Below are 19777 nucleotides of genomic sequence, written 5' to 3'. Positions count from 1 at the left end.
CTCCCTTTCACACAGCACAACAACTTCCTTTGCTGCACTGCATGAAATATTAGTATAAATGCACCTTAATGTTTAGAGAAACCTAGAATGTTTAAATCCCGTTGTGTGGATCACTTGGCAAGTCACTGAGGTAGATAAAAAAAATTCTGACAAACGAGACTAGTAACAAAGTGGGCTTGGAGAAGGTATCATTCTATGCTAACAGAGTTAAACCTATCTTTAGAAGACCCTAGTCACCAAAAAATCTTTTATGAATTAAAAAATTAGATTGTTACTTAAAAATTCAACATACAAGTAGGGAATCTGCCTTTGCAATATTAAAGAGCAGTATGAAAAAATGTGTTAAATATAAATGAAAGGGAATATGATGACGTATGCAATACAGTGCTTCAATTATAAGTGTGCATTACTGGAACAATCAGCCTTATTAATCAAACTGTTTGCTTGTTTCTGTCCCCCCTCCCAAATTTTTTATTCTTTGATTATAAGTTGGTTGGAATTTTACAACCCATGCACAAACCATTTTTTGCTCAAGTGTTTGGATTCAGAATTATGTGGACATTATCGTACACTGTAATTACCAGATGCGATAAAGTCTTCACATTTTTATTTTCGGCATGCCCGGCATACTGGGATTTAGGAGGAGAAAAGTGTTCAATATTTACAGTCACATGTGAATTTTGGTGCGTTAAGCACAAAGCTCCTTAAGTGATTCCCACCAACGTAGAATAGGTGCCATTTATCGCATCTGATAAATTTCACACCCTGGGAGTCGGATTTTCTCAGGTGCCATAAATTGCACCTTTCCTCTGACTCAATGCACACACCTCTGAATTGAGGTTTTGATCGTAAACTAAGCATGAGATTGTGGCCAATGAAGCAACTCATTAGAAATTATTGCATTTCAGATGTTTTTACCTGGTTTACAATGAACTGCTAAATCATTAAATCATAGGGCCGCAATCAGTCTTTTCCTAGAGTTTTAGGAGGGTGTTAGGGTACTACACCACACACTTGGGCTCAAACAGTGCAGGTCTAACTGGGAACTAATTACCCATTTTTGAGTGCTTAATAATAAGTACTCAATTATTATTTCCTCACATTAGTCAACTTGTATCAATAAAACCTTTCCAGATTTTACACAATACGATATTTACTCTGTGTGTAAAGAATGCATTAATAAAGATAGGATAACCAATAATGTATCCAGTATTGTGACACATAAGGCTATATATAGATACGTTATCATCATGATTTGCATTACTTCTAGCAATGCTAGTGCTCTTGTCTGAATATCTCAGCTAAAGATAATGGTGCTATCCCGGGGGTTATAGGTGGTGGGATCTCCCTACTCAAATTACAGTTAAATGTATAGTATATTCTGTAGAGTTGAAGGGCACATCCGATAACAACGTCATTTAGATTACGGGCACAAGTCAGATTGCTTAAAAACTTTTCAGTCTGTTGTAGAAAATGTTTGTTTTTTTAAAACCCTGCCGGGAACCTTTACCCTCAAAGGATATCTACACAGTACTTGACCTGTTCCAGATCACTTTTAAGAGAGCATCTTTGCTACCTGTCAGTAGTTATAGCGGGATTCTCCCCATCTGGTGCTGACTCTTCCAGTTGAGTTATCTTGGTATCTGTGACCAGTGAAGGCGGAAGATTGTTGCCTGGGCTGAAATACAAAAGAGAAACTTTAGGCCAGAGGTGAAAACACAGACTACTTTAGGCACCATGGGCCATTATTAAAGTTTGGCGGATGGAATACTGTGTCAAAATGGGTATCATGTCCACCACGGTACAAGTGCTGTAGGCTATAATGAACTTGTAGTACACTTTGTGACACAGCATCCCATTGGCTAAATGCATTGGCCTATGTCTCTCCAAATCTGCAGAACAAAAGCAATTTGAAGGCAAAAATAGTGTAATTAAAAAACACATTTAGAAATTGTTTCCATTTCAGAAAGATCCTTTCTTAGTGGCCTGCTTGAAGGCACTATTTATTTAATGTTATTGAACTCTGGTGAGGTGTATAAAGAACTATAATAAAAAAATACTTTGCTGTGGGTGCTGCACCTACCATGATCTCAAGTGCCCTTTATGGCTTCCTTGGAAACTGCCCCAGAACTGAGCGTTGTCAGCATTATGTGCAGTGGAAGAGCTGCTGACTCTTCCCCTTCCTTCTGGCATATGAATGACATCAGAGCAGCGGGGTTAAGGTGAAGCTATGCGGTCTTTAAACCCACGGATGTGACGCTGCACTCCTAGGTCGTCTGGTACAGAGGGCGGAGTGGAGACTGACAGGATCTGAATGGCACTGCTTTGAGTTTCCTGTTAAATAGTTCCATTACTCTTTGCTGACATTTTCATAGTTCTAACACTTTTCCTCTTGCAAAATATTAATCCTCCCATTACAATTATCATTGACATCTTCTTTGCAGCTATTTACTTCACTTATAGTAGGCTTCTTAATGGCGATCAGTTACCACCAAGAAGAGCCGCTGTTGTTCTGCTAACGCACACTTGTGTATCCGTCTCCCTGCGCCCTCCTGCCACTCTGCTGTTCACTATTAGGTACACTCCACGGCAGCCCAGTGCTGAAGGTTACACACTCAGATTTGTCCAGCAGGCCCTCAACCCCCTTACCAAACTTGTTGGCTAAAAATTAACGGGGACAGAAGTGGTCCTTCCCCTGCCAGAGCTTCAGGTGAAAAATAAATATGTGTCCTTACCGTCCCCCCGTCACCCCCACCTCCGTGTTTGGCTAAATCCATGTTATATGACACTGGAAGATTGGTTTTAACTTATTTCAATGAATTACCACTGTGAACTCCAGCTGTCCAAAGTTGTTCAGTGAGTCAAAGTTCCTATTTGTGAAATCCTCTATCACCAATTTGAAACCAGTGTATGACTCAAATAATTTAATCAGTACGCACTTTTACCAGCAATACCTACTAAATAGAAAATACTTTTTCAATGTGATCCAAACATGAAATATTTGAGAACAGAATGGGTGGCAGAGGCATCTAGCGAAGAGTTTGGTGGTACTATAGTGGCATTTTCGTTTTCCTTGGGCAAACTATTACATTAGTATTACCTGAATGCGGAGGGAGTAGATAGGGAAATAACATGAAACTTTGTTTAGTTCCCCCGTCCACTGCTGAGCATCATGCAGCAGTACACGTTGTCTATTCATGGTGGCCATTTTCTGTGAATCAATCCTTCAATCAGGCTGAACAGCAGCCACTTGTTCTCCCAACTGGAGTTGAAGCATCTCTTGGGCTATCTGCTCCAATGGCTCACCTGCATTTGTCTAGGCGCCCAACTCCTTTAACCCCTCCTGCCTCATGGTCATTCTTCACTCACCAACTCCATCATGGTGATGTGTGGTTCTAATACCCTGGTCCCTGTGAGAAGCATAATCCATCATGATGATCAGTCCATCTCGCTCAGCCGCCTATCCCCTGTTAAAGCACTGACAGTAAATCCTCATCCGCCTTAACATGTATCTTGCCCTGCCCACCCCTGATCCTCTGAACCACAATGGTGCTCGGTTCTTCATCATCTACCAGCATCAATCTCTGTCAGTGCCCTGTCCCTCAACCATCTCACCCACTTGCTCACTTCCCACCTTCATCCCTGTCAGTATCACATCCCTCCATCGTCATGCCTTTTTTCTAACCCTGCGATTCCCTGCCGCCTTCATGATTTTGTTTAACAGGAGTGCATCAGAATTAGTCATTGACCTCCAGCAGATCTAGCAGGTGAAGTCATCAGGATCTCTACAATTGTCTTCACCCTTGTTTAGAAAACGTGTTGAGTGGGATTGTTACCATACTTTAAGGCAAGTCATCTGCTGACCTTCCAATGTGTGGACTTAAAATGCTTTGGTATGGCACTCAAAACACCCATTGATGATCTCCGAGCAAATGTCTAAAACTTGGACACTTGCACCATAGTAAATGCTCCTTTTTGGATGTTCGGCTGACTTCACGCTTATGTGCCACCTACAGCACTTAACAGACACTTTTTCCCCTCTGATGTCAAACGTCGCACAACAAGACCTTGTGTCCATTCAGAAAACAACATTAATTTGAATTGGGGAAATGAGGTCTGACGAAGATCAAAGGGTGATAAATTAAAATGTCAAAATATTGTTTTCATTAATAAAATGCCGCAGGTTTGTGTTGCACAGAAAAGTTGTGGCTGGTGTCTGGGACGGATGGCAGGACGGGGACACACACACAGAAAAAAAAAGCATACCAGCTACATCGCTGCATCCGAATTGCCGCTCCTCTGAAGGCGCAGACTCCTAGCTTGAACTGTGGCCAATTCTAACGCTGCTTTCATGCTGCTGGCAGCATGAGAGCAGCATCAGGATTAACCTGAGCATCCTGGCTTTGAACTCTCAGGTGGGCTAGGAACATGTGCCTGCGGTCTCCAACTCGGCAACACAGTGCAGGGTTGGAGAGAGCTCAGTGCGCATGTGTGTTTGCCCATCCTGAGACGGCCGACTGGCCAAAACTCACATGCGCACGTAGAGGAGTGCACACCACTGCCCCCATTGCCTGTCATCCCTCGTGGCCTGCCCCCTTGAAAATTAAAATGAGAATAAACATGGTTTATTATCGTTTTATTTTTCATGTTTTGCAGCTGCTGCTGCTGGCAGGGGGCGATGCTCCTCCACCATAGAGGAGGAGCCGCTGCTGCCTTAAGTATTGGCTATGTCGGTGCTTGTTCGTTTTTGTTCTCTATAGGATTTTTTTCGACATTTTCAATGTTCACAAAGCACAGCTGACAAAACTTTGATCTGTGGTTTCGTCATAATGCAACATGCATGTAGCCAAATGTAACCCAATTAAAGTCTGTCCAATTAGCCGTCATTCAAAACCACATTTAGCAGACATCTGCTTAGAGCAAAACACAAAACAACAAAATATCACCCTCTGCCCAAAATTATCTCCCATCATTTAAAAAGTTTGAAGGTGGTGCTGGGATCTTTGGTGTCAGGGATAGTGATATGTTTTAAGGTTTGGATTGAATGTTTCATTCACTGGCAGCTGCAAAAATGCACACAACAAAAACCTAACTCAGTTCAGCAACAACAGCATCAACTAGAAATCTACTACCTTCCTCTCCAGGGTTCGACCTGCAGCATTGGGCTAAATCTCGAAAGCCCGTCGAAAACACTTGAAACCTTTAGCACATGATTCAGTCGATCTGATGAGCTCATTCACCAAAGTCACAAACTATTCACAAAACGTTTATGGCATGCATTCGGAGCAAAATAAATATAGAGGGGGTGGTCTTTGTCCCTCGAACCCTCATTAGTCTGGCTATAGACATCATGCTTAACCTACACCCTGGGCCACAGTGGTGTTCGATCTCCATGCCATATTTGTGAATATACTATCAAGCAGACAAGAAGATGCAGAAATTACCAGTTCAGGATCTCAAGAGGAATAGTGTAGAATTCAGGGGTTTTATGGGCAATACAAATGCACCACATGACACATGGTGCATACCGTCTAATGGCTCACATGTTTGTAGGGACAGTCTATTCTCGTTTACTTTATTTTTCTTTTCACTTATTACAGGTGTCTTCTGATTAGCAAATTTCAAAAGGGATTTCCGTTTGACCTAATGTTGGGACTGGACCTATTCACTTGGGAGGAGCTAACATCAGGCGTCCCAGGCAACTGGTAAATGGATAGTGCTATGGAAGGATAAAGGCATCCCTTGGGTGGGGAGGTGATACATGGAGGCTGGAATAATGTCCTGCGGATAGAGGGTGATCGATGGAGGTCCTTATTGTGGGACCTGCAATTTGGGCACAGTAATGGTTCAGGTTGTGGAATGTTTTAATGAGGTACTGGAGGTAGAGGGTGCTGTGTGTCAAAATACACTAAGCTTGCAGTCTAGATCCAACTGGAGCAATGTTTGCTTTAATACTTATCTGAGCTCACTAATACAATGTTCATTAGGAGTACACCTGGGGAAAGGAGACTTGGATAACGGAGACAGAGACACTGGATATTCTCATTCTGACTGGTCGCAGAGCAGTCTTCTACGCTACAGGAGTGTTGCTATCTAAGACAATAGAAAATCTTTCTGCATTACCTAGATCCTACTATTGCCTATGATATAACTCTTACCAATTTCTGTATTTCCAGCTGTATATGGTCTGGTGAAACACTGTCTTCCTACAGCTGAAACACAGTTTGAATCTACAAAATGTATTACTCTGAGCTACTTTGCATTTCTTACTATAGCCAGCTACCTGATAATAGGAGTACGTTCTGTGGTTCCAGTAGCTTTTGATTTTCACCCAATCACCAAACTTTCACACAACTTACTCTCTTCTCATCCCAACTATACTTTTCTTGCACTTTAATCCCGATAACACCCACTTGCCTCAACGTATGCTTATCCAATGATTTCCATTTCACACACTCTTTGTTGGGCAGACTATTAGCAATCCGTGCTGAGATGAAGATTGGTACTTACCATCCACAGCATCTTCCATTCCTAAGACACTCCTTATAACACAAATTATTCACAGTTGATAACTGGAAATGTTCTTTAATCACTCCTTTAAAGTAGCCAAACCATTGGACTTTGGACTAAGAATGATATAATGAAGCACTTAATATCCCTATGTGAGGCTCACCAAATGAGGTCCATTGTTAGTATCTAGTTTTTCTGGGTAATCATTCCTGCTAAAATATCTACTACAGAATCAGCTGTTAAATTATTCACAAGCCTTACTTCAGGCCTCTTTGTATCAGAATTGTCGATGACCAAACCATATTTAGGAGATTTGTTAATGACATATGGGTCGATGAAGCCAAGCCCAATTGTTGCCATGGGCACTCCAACACCTCAATGGGCTTCACCAGCAAAGACACTATTAACATTTGCTGCTCACACTGCAATCAACAAAATCTCACTTGATGTTCCACAAACATGTCCAAAGATGACCACCTCAAATCCTCACAAATTCTTCTTTTCTTGGTCCTAATGTATCTGAAACACTCATGAAGCCAGTTCCAACATTTTTTCCTCAAGCCCTAAAGTACAACCAGTAAACTCAGACCTCTCACAATTGCACTTACCAAAGTTCAGCAAAATGCTTGTATGCACTCACTTCCATAGTAAGCTCCACATTAGCCAGCCATCTAGCCACAATGTACCTTTTTAATGCACACAAATCTAAATCATGTCAATTTCTTCCTACCACTCTACTTCTGTCAAAGACCATTATGATAACCCTGCCACCTTGCTGGCCACCCATTTCTTCTCTCCTTCACTGTCTTCCACTGCTGATAATGGAAACCTGGACAAAAAGTCAGCCGTCAAATTCTTATATCCAGGAACATACTCCACATAAACATGTACTCTTGGAAATAATACTTCATTTTGGCTACGCAAAGAGTAGCTTAAGTACCACCATTCATACTGAACAAATTCACTAGCGGTTTGTGATCCGTTCGAAGCACAAACTATGTTCCCTGAGATGTAGCCTAAAATGTTGCACTCCCTAACAACATGCCAAAGCAAATCTTTCAGTGGTGGAATAGGTATTCTTATTACCTCTCAGAACCCCTAGAGGCAAAGGCAACTACCTCTTCACACCCAAATTGCATCCACTAGCATTCGTCATAATAATGATCTTGCAAGAAGTGTCAAAGGACTTGCATGGTTTAGACCATATGATGCCTTTTTCCATTTTCTGGAAGGCATATTCACACTTTTCCCTCCACATACAATTTGTTCATTTTTTTCTCAATAAAACACGCATGTGTACACTCATCTCTTCAAAATTACGTATGAACCAAACACAGAATTCAGCTAGGCTGAGGAAAGATCTTTGTTATTAGGACTCAGTGCATCACTTATAGCTTTGATCAAATATTCTTTCAGCTTCAGGCACCTGGTGGCTGAAAGAGTCCACACTCTCCACTCCAATTAAAAAATGTTCCTTCCACGGGTCATTCCGTGTCACTCAAAACACCCAGCATCCCTTTCAATTTCCCAAAATACTCCTTTAAATTACTTCCAAAAATGAATGTCATCCTGAAAATGTGACGGCCCCAAACAATTCCTTTGAACAGTACATGCATCACTCTTTGAAATACAATGGAAGCTCATGCAAATCTGAATGGCATGCTCTTGAAATGAAAGGCTTCTTCTGGAGTCACGAAGGGCATTAGATGACATTAGTCCAATATAATTCCACGTAGTGGTATGCTGAGGAAATGTCCAGTGTTGAAAACACTGTAGCCCACTTCAATAATGTTAACATTTCAGTTAAATTCAGAAAGGGATTGTGATCTACCCAAATAATCTTTTTGAGATCACAAAAATCCACACTTCCTCAACTCTCCTCTGGACTTGTGCACCAGGACAACAGGGACTAACCACTCACTGCTTTCAATTTCCTCAGTGATATGCAACTGAAACAACTGATCCAGCTCCTTCCTGATACTCTTGCAACCCAACAGAATTCCTCCTTACTTAGTGCACACAGGGGGATGGATTATGCATCAGTCTCATTTGATGAACTAATCCCTTCAATTTTCCTTATCTGACAGAAAACACCTTGGGATAATGATACTCCCACTTCTCTACAAACACATACATAATCTTGCTCATTCAAATTACCTAGTCAGGATGATTTGGATCTAAGATTATGTGTACATCCTTCATATTGTCATCAGTATTTTCTAACTACCTTGCTGCGACTACACTTTCCTCTTACATTGGATCTTCTTTGCATAGTAAATCATTTTGGATTTTCCTACTCATATTTTTTCCAACCAGTTGGTCCCAGGTGATCTCTTCAGTAAGAAACCTATACTGACAGGTGGCTGCCGAGGAAGTAAGTGCAGCCACTTAATTGTCCACCTGTTCACCCAGCATTTGCATGTTTTTTTTTTAAATGTTGAGTTACTCTGGTACTTTGTTCTTCTCGTGATAAAATATCTTAACTAATGTTTTTTTTATCACAGTGGCATATTCATCCACTACCTCTCCAACCTCTAGGGGGTGGTTTTAAAATAGCACTCTTGGTACCTTAGGGTCCCCAGTATAGAAGCTGGGGGCCACCTGGGATAAGTGATGTCAGTGGTGGCCCCCTATCACTAAAAGACTTTTAAGTATCATAGGCTCAGCTCCTCACTGCCCCTCGCTCCCAATGTAGAAACTTCTGATGATTAATTTGTAAAGCATGCAAATGCAAATGCCGACTTGGCACTGTGGAACTACCACAGTGACTATTCAAATAGCTGAGACCGGAGATTAGTTTAAACCTCTCCTATTGGGCGGGAGAACAGCCACTTACTAAGCTATTTTCTGAAACTCAGAAAATTGGGTTGGCCTCTTAGCTGTTCCTGTAAAGTATTCCACAAATGGGCTGTAGAGTGGCTAAATCTCCTGTACCCCAGTTAGATCTCCTAATTTTGCTAACATTGATTGTTCTAGAATTTGACATTGGCATCTTAGTAGCTGGCTGGGGTTGTGGCAAGTAAAGTTTTTCTTTAATTAGTCTGGGGCAACTCCGTACAGGGATTTATGAGCAAGAGAGAGAGCCGTGAATCTGACCTTCATTCTCACAGGTAGCCAGTGGAGGTCTTTTAATGTCCCTGATACTGACTGAGGTAAGTTTATTTATCTGCGCATTGAAAGTCAGACTGGCGTCAAATAATATTCCCAGATTTTTAACACTGGAATGGGGAGAAAGCCCATCATTTGAGGCCACCAACATTGGTTCCCAGATGGAGAGTTCTTCCCAAAAAAGAGAACCTCAATTTTTGCTGAATAAGGCAGTTTACATTCAACCATTGAACGATCAACCCCATACATTTATTGAAGCGAAGGGCCCTCTCTGCTATATCATATGAAATGGACACAAGAGCTGTGTGTCATCTGCGTATTCTATTGGAGTGAAGCCAAAGGATCGAATTAATTTAATCAGTGGAGCTACATAAATGTGAAAAAGAGTAGGGCTCAAAGATAAACAGATTCCAATTTCTGTGAAGCGCTATCAGAATCTTGTGGTTGACAGTGTTGAAAACTGCTGACAAGTCTAATAAAATCATGGCACCATCGTCCAATATGCTTCTCACTTGCCCAGTTGCCATAACCAAGGCAGGTGCTGTGCTATAATTTGGCCTAAAACCAAATTGAACTGAATCTAATACATCATTCTCCTCCACAAATTTAGTCAGGGTGATATTTGTATGTTTTGCCAGAACCTTAGCTGGTAGGGGAAGATACGAAATAGGATAGTAGTTCTTCACCTCTTTGAGGTCTAGTGTTGGCTTTTTCAACAGAGGGAGAATGGATGTTTTTTTTCCATTTTAACGGGAAAGATCCAAACTCCAAGATGTTATGTAGCTGAGTGAGGGGAAGTGAGATTGCATCCACAATGTGATGCATTATTTTAGGAGGACAGGGCCTAAAGAAGCCCCTGATTTTGTATGGCTAATCAATGTAACCACTCTCTCTTCTGTAAACAACATGAGATTAGTTTAAAAAACTTAAACCTGAAGCCAAATTAGTTAGATCTGGGGAAGAGCCATACAATATATCCTTGACATTTAATTTACTGAAAATGTCCTCTACTTTTCTTTTACAGAAATATGTGAGTTGATCGCAGAACAACTGGCAAAGGGCTGAGTTAAGATTAGAAGACATGTTGGATAGGAACTCAACTGTTTAAAAAAGTTCTTTGGTGGAGTTCTTGGCAGCATACACTTTACTGTAGAAGAATCTAGTCTTTTCGGAGACAACCAGATTTTTATAATCTTGAATAAGGATTTTATGTTTAGCTTTTTCTTCCATTTTGTACTCCTTCATCCACACTTTTTCTTGTCTTCTGCATTTACATTACAGCTCCGTGAGCTCCAAAGAAAAGCAAGGAGCAGGTTGTCTACTCCTGTGATTTTAAATGATGTTCATTGGAGGATGCTTAATTAATTAATTGCAGCTTGGAACCATTCAGAAAATTTCCCTGCCATGAGTTTGGCATCTTTCATAAAATGAGGATAAGACTACTCAACAGTGTCAATCAGATCGGGAATGCAAGTTTTGTTCCAAGCTTGAACTCTTTTAGATTGCATAAACCTGCTTGTCTGAATGATAGAATACATAGCCTCAAGACTAAATCTAACAATTGTATGATCTGCCCATGTGTGTCATCAACCTTCAGATCTGGTGTATAAGAGAAAATGTCATCCAATACATGGCCTGCATTATGAGTGCAGGCATTCACCAATGGAGAAACGTTGAAGCTATTTAGGATATCCAAAAGTAACTTTATTTCTTTTTTATTAATGTCCTCACAATGAATATTAAAATCCCCTAAAATGGTAAAAGTGGCATACTGCATAAAGGATTCGAGCATGTACCCCAAATTTTCTTAAAAAGCGTGCTTTTAGACCAGGAGGTCTAGGCACCAATAGCCCATTAAAAAAGGACTAATAGGGCAATTTACACCTGAAAAACATTGCTTCGCATCCCATTACTGTAAAGTGTTCGCATAGCACTTCCAGGTGGTCTCGAAAAACTGCTGCAAGGCCTCACCCCTCTGATTACCAACTCGGTCTAGTCTTTTAAGAGAGTGCCCAACAGGTAGAGCCTCCGCCAGGTCTGAGTCGGAACTATCATCAGCTCATGTCTCTGTCAGAAATGGCATATCGGGCAAGTGTTTTTCCCCATAATTAAAAAATTCCAACCCATGTCTGATAAGAGAACGTGTATTTAGCAATACGCAGTTCATTCTTATGTCCTTCTTGGCCGAAGGTTGAAGTTAGCGAAACATCTCCAAATCACCTTTTAATGCAGTTGATCTCTCCAGATAAGACCAATTACTGTGAACACAATGAAAGACATCAAAATCGTGACCGGGATCAAAAATATTACACAATGAAGGCTTACCCATGTTTAGTTCCAGCAACTGGGCCCTAGAGTATTTTTGAATCCCATTTTGACCAGGGGTCCTGGCCACTGGCCCGGACTTGGCTCAGACGGGCTTGCCTTCGGTGTGCTGGCGGCACGTCCGATGTACATCTGCGTCCCCACACTCTTTTAATGCTAAGCCTGGAACAACAAGTAGACTGCTAACCAAAATGGCGTCTTCGCAGCAGCTTCACTGGCACTAAACACGACCGGAGGTGCTAATAGGGTCTAGAGACCTGTAAAAGCTGCCACATAAGCAGTGCAAATCAAATAAAATAAGTGACAGCCAAAGATATGTCAAGTTTAAAAAAGCAGTTCTTAAAAATTGTTAAAATTACCAGCAGTGTTTTGTTCCCCCACTTTACAAAGACATTGTGTATAAATCTGCTATGGTTGTTTTTACTGCTGTTGCAGGTCCATGGCATTAGCGGCAGCTGCACAAATGACACACACATGCAGCTAACTAATTTCAGCATATCTTAGGGGCTACAGGTCTAATTCTGATAACTGTTGCTGCATTGTGCTCCTGGTGGCATATTCCAGAAATCAGGTATAGTCTTTTGGGGCCTTTTCACTCCCGAATTATTGTTACAGTAGTTACTGCTGGTTATTAATACTAGCAGTTCTGGCACTACTGCTTCTGGTTCCTTAACATCAGATTGGTTGCTGATGTTGATTCTGTCCTTTTCAGTGCCTGAGGTCTTTTGACCTGGAGAATTCCTAGCAGCAGCCTCGCAAGGCTAAGGTGACCAGACTTCGAGAAGCCAAAACCAGGATAGGCCAACCTAAAAGTAGGACTAAAGCCTTTACTCGTACTACTATATCTCGCCTTTCCAGTTTTTTGGCATTGCGCAGTAAATGTGTACCTATATATATGTGTGTGTGTGTGTGTGTATATATATATTTATATATATGTGTGTGTATGTGGGTGCTAAGCTTGTAAATGTGTGCAGATAGATAGATATTGGCACACATTTACAAGTCTACATTTACTTAACATTACCTATAGCAGGACCTCCACTCTGAAGTCCTCCCCACCCTGTCTTCTCTCTGCTGGGAGCATGTAGCCAACCTTCTTCAGTTCTCCCTGACTGAAATAGATAAAAAATGACTTGATTTTTTTCAGTCTTCTGAGGCGCCTGTAAAAGGAGAGTGTACTTTTCAATTCTGCGTTGCAGAATGACCAGACCTTTGTCACAAAAACCGGGACACATGTTTTAAATTAAGAAAAGTGTCTGGACACCGGGATAGTCCACTGAAAACCAAGACTGGCCATGGAATTCTGGGACGTCTGGTCACCCTACCCCAGTTCCTCTACTGTAGTCTACTTACTACACTCCAGTCACCCAGGCATTCTGCTACTTGTGGACTGTGTGTCCAGACAAAAGTCTGTAGTCCCCATTACTTGTGATCCCACAACAGGACTATTCCACAGACATCCAGCGCATGTCTACCAGGGATAGAAATTATAACCCTTTCATGACCTAATCTCCCTCATCTAGTTTGTTCAGGGTCCTTGATTTGCTAGCTGGGACAACAGAGCAATGAACTCTCCCAGTCAGGTAGCTCAAACCATAAATCTAATCAAGGCTAGGTCAGAGGAAATTGTCAAATTATTAAATATGTGGAGGACTCTAAATATGTCAGAACTGGCTTTATATTTGGATTCTGGGCCTAATGATGGATATCTAAGGCAATGGCTCTGACCCTTGTATCGCATTCAAATCTGGAAAGAAAGTACACGACGATTTATGTGAAAAGCATTTGTTATGTTACACCGTGTCTAAAATGGAAATTAACATTTCCTATCGGTCTTCAATGTTTTAATTTATTGCGTGGCTCTGTGATATCTATTCTCAGATGCCAGGCTGAATATGACAACACTCTTTACCGCTCAGGCTGCATGTGAATATATACAAGCACAGGTGTTTACAAGCAACTTGTGCAGAGCCTCTTTCCCCAGTTGCACAGCAGCTGAGCTTATTTTAAAAGCTGGGCACTTAGGTTACAGCTGACAACCATTTCATCATATATTTTGCAGTGGTGCTGCATCAGGGTTTCCCATGCCACAGAAAAGGCTAAAAAAGTACAAAACTGGGCCTTGTCACAGGTTAGCAGTTGATTCCATAAAACTTTTAAATCTCCTTTGCGTGGGTATGATTATACTAGGTCCAGATGAAGTTCTCTTTTTGGCTTTGGGTGTGCGATCAAATAACTAGGGTCTTTCTACTCGTATTGGAGACTTGGCATTAAAAGAACACAAGCAACAGAAAATAATAGCCCCATTGCTACACACCATTCCTTTTGACCATCATTGTAGTTTTGGTCTCTGCTGCTATGGTCCCTATCCTTGCTGCTGTTACATGTCCAAGAGGTGCCCTCCTATTAACTTTAAGGGACAAAGGGCAGATGCTGATGGAACAATTAATCTCTCCCATCCATAAAATCAAATATGGCAGGTGCTCATTGTAGTTAGGTGACAAGGAGGCCGCCATAGCGGTCATGGCAAAGTTTGGTCATAGGAGGGCGAGTCCTGGTCAGCAAGATATATCAGTCCATACCACATTCACTGAAACAATGGGCTACAAAGCTGAAATTCTATTCATGACCTAAAGACCTACTCACACAATTCCACTACTTCAATAACATCCTACAGCACAATGGCCAAAGTGGCTGAATTAGATGTTTGGCGCCTGTGCATATTGTGAGGATCACATGGCTACTCAGATAACATATTCAAGGAATACTGCTTTAAGGTGTTGTATGTCATGCTTCCAGGTGTTATTTTGATGTGGATACGAATCATGCAGTTTTTGAGAGAATGTACTTCAGAGGTTCTGGAAATACAGGGGAGCTTTCCCATTTTGACATGGTTCCCAATATAAGACTGGAGCAGGTGAGCGTACTGCTCATTCTTCACGATTATGCTACTAAAGAATTGAATAGTTGTGTATGCCATTATGTTCCCTTGTGGAGTATACAATACTAAACAAAGTGGGCTTCACGTCAGCTCTTGTTCATGATTACACAGCTTTTCCGGTCATCTCAGTTTCCTGCTCCCTATTGGATGGCTTTTCTCCTCTGTTTGTCCTGCCCCTGGAGCATAGCTTGTTTACCCTTGCTTTAGACTGGATAAGATACTGTCCCACTGATAACGTTGATGCTTAGCACGCCTTAGGAGTGCATGTGCTGCTTCTTGTCTTCAGAGTGCTGTATTATTCTCCCTTCACCCCTCACTCACCCATCTCTCCCCTTCCAACCTCCTTCCAGTTCCCCCCTGAATTATGTCAGATGGCAGCCTTGGTGACACATGAGAGGTTGTCCTGTCGCACTTCTCTGTGACAATTTAGCCCCCTTTGTAATTGTTTTCTCCCTCCCTGCAACCATTCCCCTTTACTTGGTGGTAGCAGATATCGACTTTGCCAATGCCAGATGTTTTTAAAATGCACCGGCAGTGGCAAAGTCAATAGCGCTGACTGGCTATGTTAAAATTACAGAAGCCTTTGGTTTCCGCACTATCACAAGATAGCCGTCACATTACATGATGTACTATGCATTGCATCGTCACTTTCAGGATGGCAGTCACATTGCCTTCTCACATTGCATCATGTAGTGCAGTGGTCATATTGAAAGTATAAAACCTTTTGGCCATCGTGTTGCATGATACAACATGACCATTTCCTCACACAGCAAGGCGTTCTTCCTGAAAGTATAGGAAACAATGGGGCATATTTAAAAGCCTCATAGCGCCACCGGAGCGTCAGTTTTTGTGACGGTCCAGTGGCGCTGTGCATTATGCATATTTACAAGGCAGTGCTAAGCCACATTTTGTGGTTTAACACTGCCTTGTAAATATGTCCCCCCCCCCGATGCGGTTTTCTGCATCAGAGGGGCGTGCAGTAGGTGTTACTGTGGGCATTCCACCGCACTACCCATTTTTCCCTTGTTTTCACTGCTTTTGCCTTGTTTTTTCTGTCGTTTTTTGGGTGCCTTCTCCTTGCTTTTCCCCCCATTTTTTGTGTGCCTTCCCCCTTGCTTTTCTCTAGTTTTCACGGCTTTCTCCTTGCTTTTGCCCTGTTCTTTTGTGCCTTTCCCTTGCTTTTCTCTAATTTTCACTGTTTTCTCCTTGCTTTTTCCCCTGTTTGTTGAGTGCCTTCTCCTTGCTTTTCCCTAGTTTTCACTGCTTTCTCCAGGGCCTGCAAGTGCCTCGATACCCTGTTGGGTGATTAGCAGCACTTTACAAATCCTGATTGATTGATTGTTATTTTGTCTTGCTTATGTTAATTTAGCATGTTCATTTTTGTTTAATTAACATTCAGTTTATCAGCACATACATGGCATCCTTGTTGATTAGTCTATTTGTAACTCCAATAACTGATACCTATTTATTGCTTACAAGTACAAGTCAGAGAGCTTTCAAGCACCATCATAGAGTTAGAAACTGATACTCCTTAACTGCAATACAGCTTCTCCCTAGTTACCCAATCTCAAACCGCTAGGGCTCGCAGCAAATTAAATGTTTAAGAAGTTAAAAAAACATAACTTACCCGAAACTTCACTTTTTTAGCATTCTTAACCTCATAGATTCACTTGCTTAATTTATTCACCCCTTTCCGGCCTGATGTTGGTGAACAATGCAAACGTATTAATCTATGAAAAGCCCAAACTGGAGAAGGACATGGTTACTTCTACTCTTCAGAAAAGTTATCTTTGATAGATTAACATGCTTGAATTATCCTCTGCTTTCAAGTTTGTAAATCTATAGTAGATCTGGTGCTGGAGAAGCCACTTTCTAACAACACACATTCATTCTTAGTAATGGGTCTACCTGCTGAAGCCTATGTCCTATTCTAAAGCAATATTAGAAAAAGAAAATGAATCAAATCCCCATATTTGAATCAATGACAGAAAAAGAGAAAGCACACTTCCTGCTACATTCCACTGACATTGTTTGCCTGGAGGCAACAGAGGGTCAGTGGGTCCAGCTTATGTATTCAGCCTAATTTTTGTTTCACTTTTTTCTTTTCAAAACAGTAAACCACGTACCATGACAGTACTGCTTGAAGGCTTTTATGCCTTGTTTCTAGCTTCCCTTTGATTTGTATAGCAAACCTTGGCCCATATTTATACATTTTTAGCGCCGCATTTGCGTCATTTTTTGACGCAAAAGCAGCGCAAACTTACAAAATTCAATACAATACAATTGTATTTTGTAAGTTTGCGCTGATTATGCGTCAAGAAATGACGCAAATGCAGCGCTAAAAAAGTATAAATATGGGCCCTTGTTTTTAGGTTTCACCTGAGACAGCGCATATGCGCCGTCATTTGCAAGAGCATTTTGCTTTATAAATAAAAAAAAATAAAAAATAAAAAAGCTTATCCACCCGCTCATTGCGTAACATTGGTTGGCTTCATCATCACTCTCATTTCTTTGCTTTTCATTGGTCAGAGCTTCTAGGTTTAATTTTCCTCTTCATATGTTTGTCTCTTGTTTGTGCATTGGCTAAATATTGATTACTTATATTATTAGTGTCCTGCCACTGCTCACTTTCGGATTGAGGTATATTTTTGTCTTTGTTGTTCTCCCATTCTCCAGTGCTTCCTCACCACTCTTTGTTGCTGCTGTTCCTTACCTCATTGTTATTCTTTGTTTTCTCTTCATTGTTGATTCCTCCTTTGCCCTCCCATGTAATTGATTACCCGTCCCGCCCTTCATTCTTCCTCTTTGTTCCTTATCCATTGTTACTGCCCCTTTCCCTCATTGTTGCTTGCTCCGTCATTGTAGACTCATTTATGTTTGCTCCCACCGCCAGCAAAAAAGTGCTATGACAGGGCCAGCGCTGGCCACATCATAATGCATTTTTCCCTAACTTTTAGCCATGCTGCTGTGCACCATGGAAAAACATTGGTGACAGCTCCTAGCTTTGCTAATGATTGTTAGCATGTGTGCTGTTTCCAAAGTCGGATTTAAAAAAAAACTTCACAAATTCAGAACTGAGTGTAATACACAGTGAGCCGAAGGGGCACTGGCTTCTTTCCTGAGACATCACAGTTGCAGCAAAGTTGGATTTTCCAGGAAAGCATCTGCTGATTCACAATTCATACATTGGGTCCATCTGCACAGTGAGTGCAGTCTTTCTATTTTCTGCTGTGAAATGAAGTCTTGCATGAAAAATGGCGAGTGGCTTTTGTTTGTAGTTGGTGTAACTCTGTGATTAATTAAGCAAGGGTTAGAGGGGCAGGCCACAGCAGCATAAAGCTATCAAATAGAAATCACATGGGGTGTAGTTCAAAATAGACGGTTCATTTATTTGCGACAAGGTTGATTGCAATCGTTGTTTAATCTATTGTACAAGCTAATACTTGTTAGACCACACTTCATTGTCTTGAAGCGACTGATTTCCATATTACCTAACTTAATGGTGTGAAATTAATTGACCTCAGAAAGTTGGCTATTTCGAGAATTCAAACTCATGGGCGATGGCCTCTGGGTACTCAGTTGTTGTAGATACTTTTAATTTGTTAGAATGCATACGGAATATTCTGTGGCCTCCAAGCACACTTTTCATGTGACACTTCATCTTCTCCCCCTCCACACTCTTTGTATGTGTTTTTTCCTGTCCCCCCTGCCCTTTGCCCATGTTGCTTCTACCCGCCGATCTCCCTTTTGCCCATTTTGCTTCTTCCCTCCCACCTCCCCTTTGCCTGTGTTGCTTATTCCTTCCCACCCCCCCTTTGCCTGTGTTGCTTCTTCCCTCCCACCTCCCCTTTGCCTGTGTTGCTTATTCCTTCCCACCCCCCCTTTGCATGTGTTGCTTATTCCTTCCCACCCCCCCTATGCCTGTGTTTCTTCTTCTTCTCTCCCACCCGTTTGTCTTTGTTGTCACTTCCCCTCAAATTTGTCAATGTAGCTTCTTCCCACCCACTCCACCTTTGATGTGCTGGCTGCGTTAGAGCTTTTTATAAGGTCCCATGGTCCATGTTGCTTGCTCACTCCCACCCTCCCTCCTGTTGTCCATGCTGCCCACCACCACTCGCCATGAGAAGAAAAGTGCTGGCCTCGTCATATTTCTTTTTTCGGACTTTCAACCATGCTGTTCAGCAACCACACTCATGTACAACATGGATAAAAGACACTGACAAAGACAATAGCTCTTGCATAGGTTTGACCTATAGGCTTTGCCACTGCTTGTTCATACTCTCTTACTTTAGGACACTGTAGGCATTATGCGATGCCTGGCTGACAAGGAAGAAACATCTAAATGGACAAGTTGATTTAATAAAAGCATTAGCAGCTTCAGATATTTTCAAAACATTTTACAGACAAAAATAAATGTATCTCATTAGCAGAAGCAAATGTCACCATTCTAAAACCAGAATAACAATACCTGAACTTAAAATCGCTGGGCAAGCAGAAGCCCATGTGATAGTCGTTCCTGGTTTTCACAATTTGTTTGTGGAGGTCTTTAATTGACTTGCTGTAGCCATTGAAAATGTAGTTGGCAAACATGAATTTTCCTCTGATGTACATCTGTCATTGCACAGGAGAGAAAGGAAAAATAATGACACAAAAAATAATTTTGCTTCCCGGGCTTCTCTCGGTTACCAAAAATACTAAAGATCACAAACTACATCTCACATTGACTCGCAGACAAAATGCTATTGATTCTTTCTACTTTCGGTTTGTGGTGATTGGAATGATGTGTTTAGGCACGTATGGCATATCCCACGAGGATTGCTTACAGCTCTGCAGTTTGATGGTACTGGGCTTCTTGTTCTGTTTAAACACTTCCACTAGACTGCAATAGTGTTA

General features: G+C 41.5%; 1 protein-coding gene across 1 annotated transcript in view; it reads right to left on the bottom strand.

Annotated features, from left to right (window-relative positions):
* Window positions 1-19777, bottom strand: part of LOC138288009 (uncharacterized protein C3orf20 homolog) — a 199842-nt gene that overhangs the window by 10543 nt on the left and 169522 nt on the right. The window contains exons 10-11 of the mRNA XM_069229101.1: window positions 19353-19495; window positions 1577-1678 (exon numbers count right to left, since the gene is read on the bottom strand). Of these exons, the coding sequence (XP_069085202.1) occupies window positions 1577-1678; window positions 19353-19495 (245 nt within the window). The remainder of the gene's footprint in view (window positions 1-1576; window positions 1679-19352; window positions 19496-19777) is intronic.

The sequence above is a fragment of the Pleurodeles waltl genome, chromosome 4_1 (assembly GCF_031143425.1).
Source record: "Pleurodeles waltl isolate 20211129_DDA chromosome 4_1, aPleWal1.hap1.20221129, whole genome shotgun sequence".
Classification (NCBI taxonomy): Eukaryota; Metazoa; Chordata; class Amphibia; order Caudata; family Salamandridae; genus Pleurodeles; species Pleurodeles waltl.
Note: the sequence above shows the minus strand (reverse complement) of the source record. Positions and strands in the feature narration are given on the sequence as shown.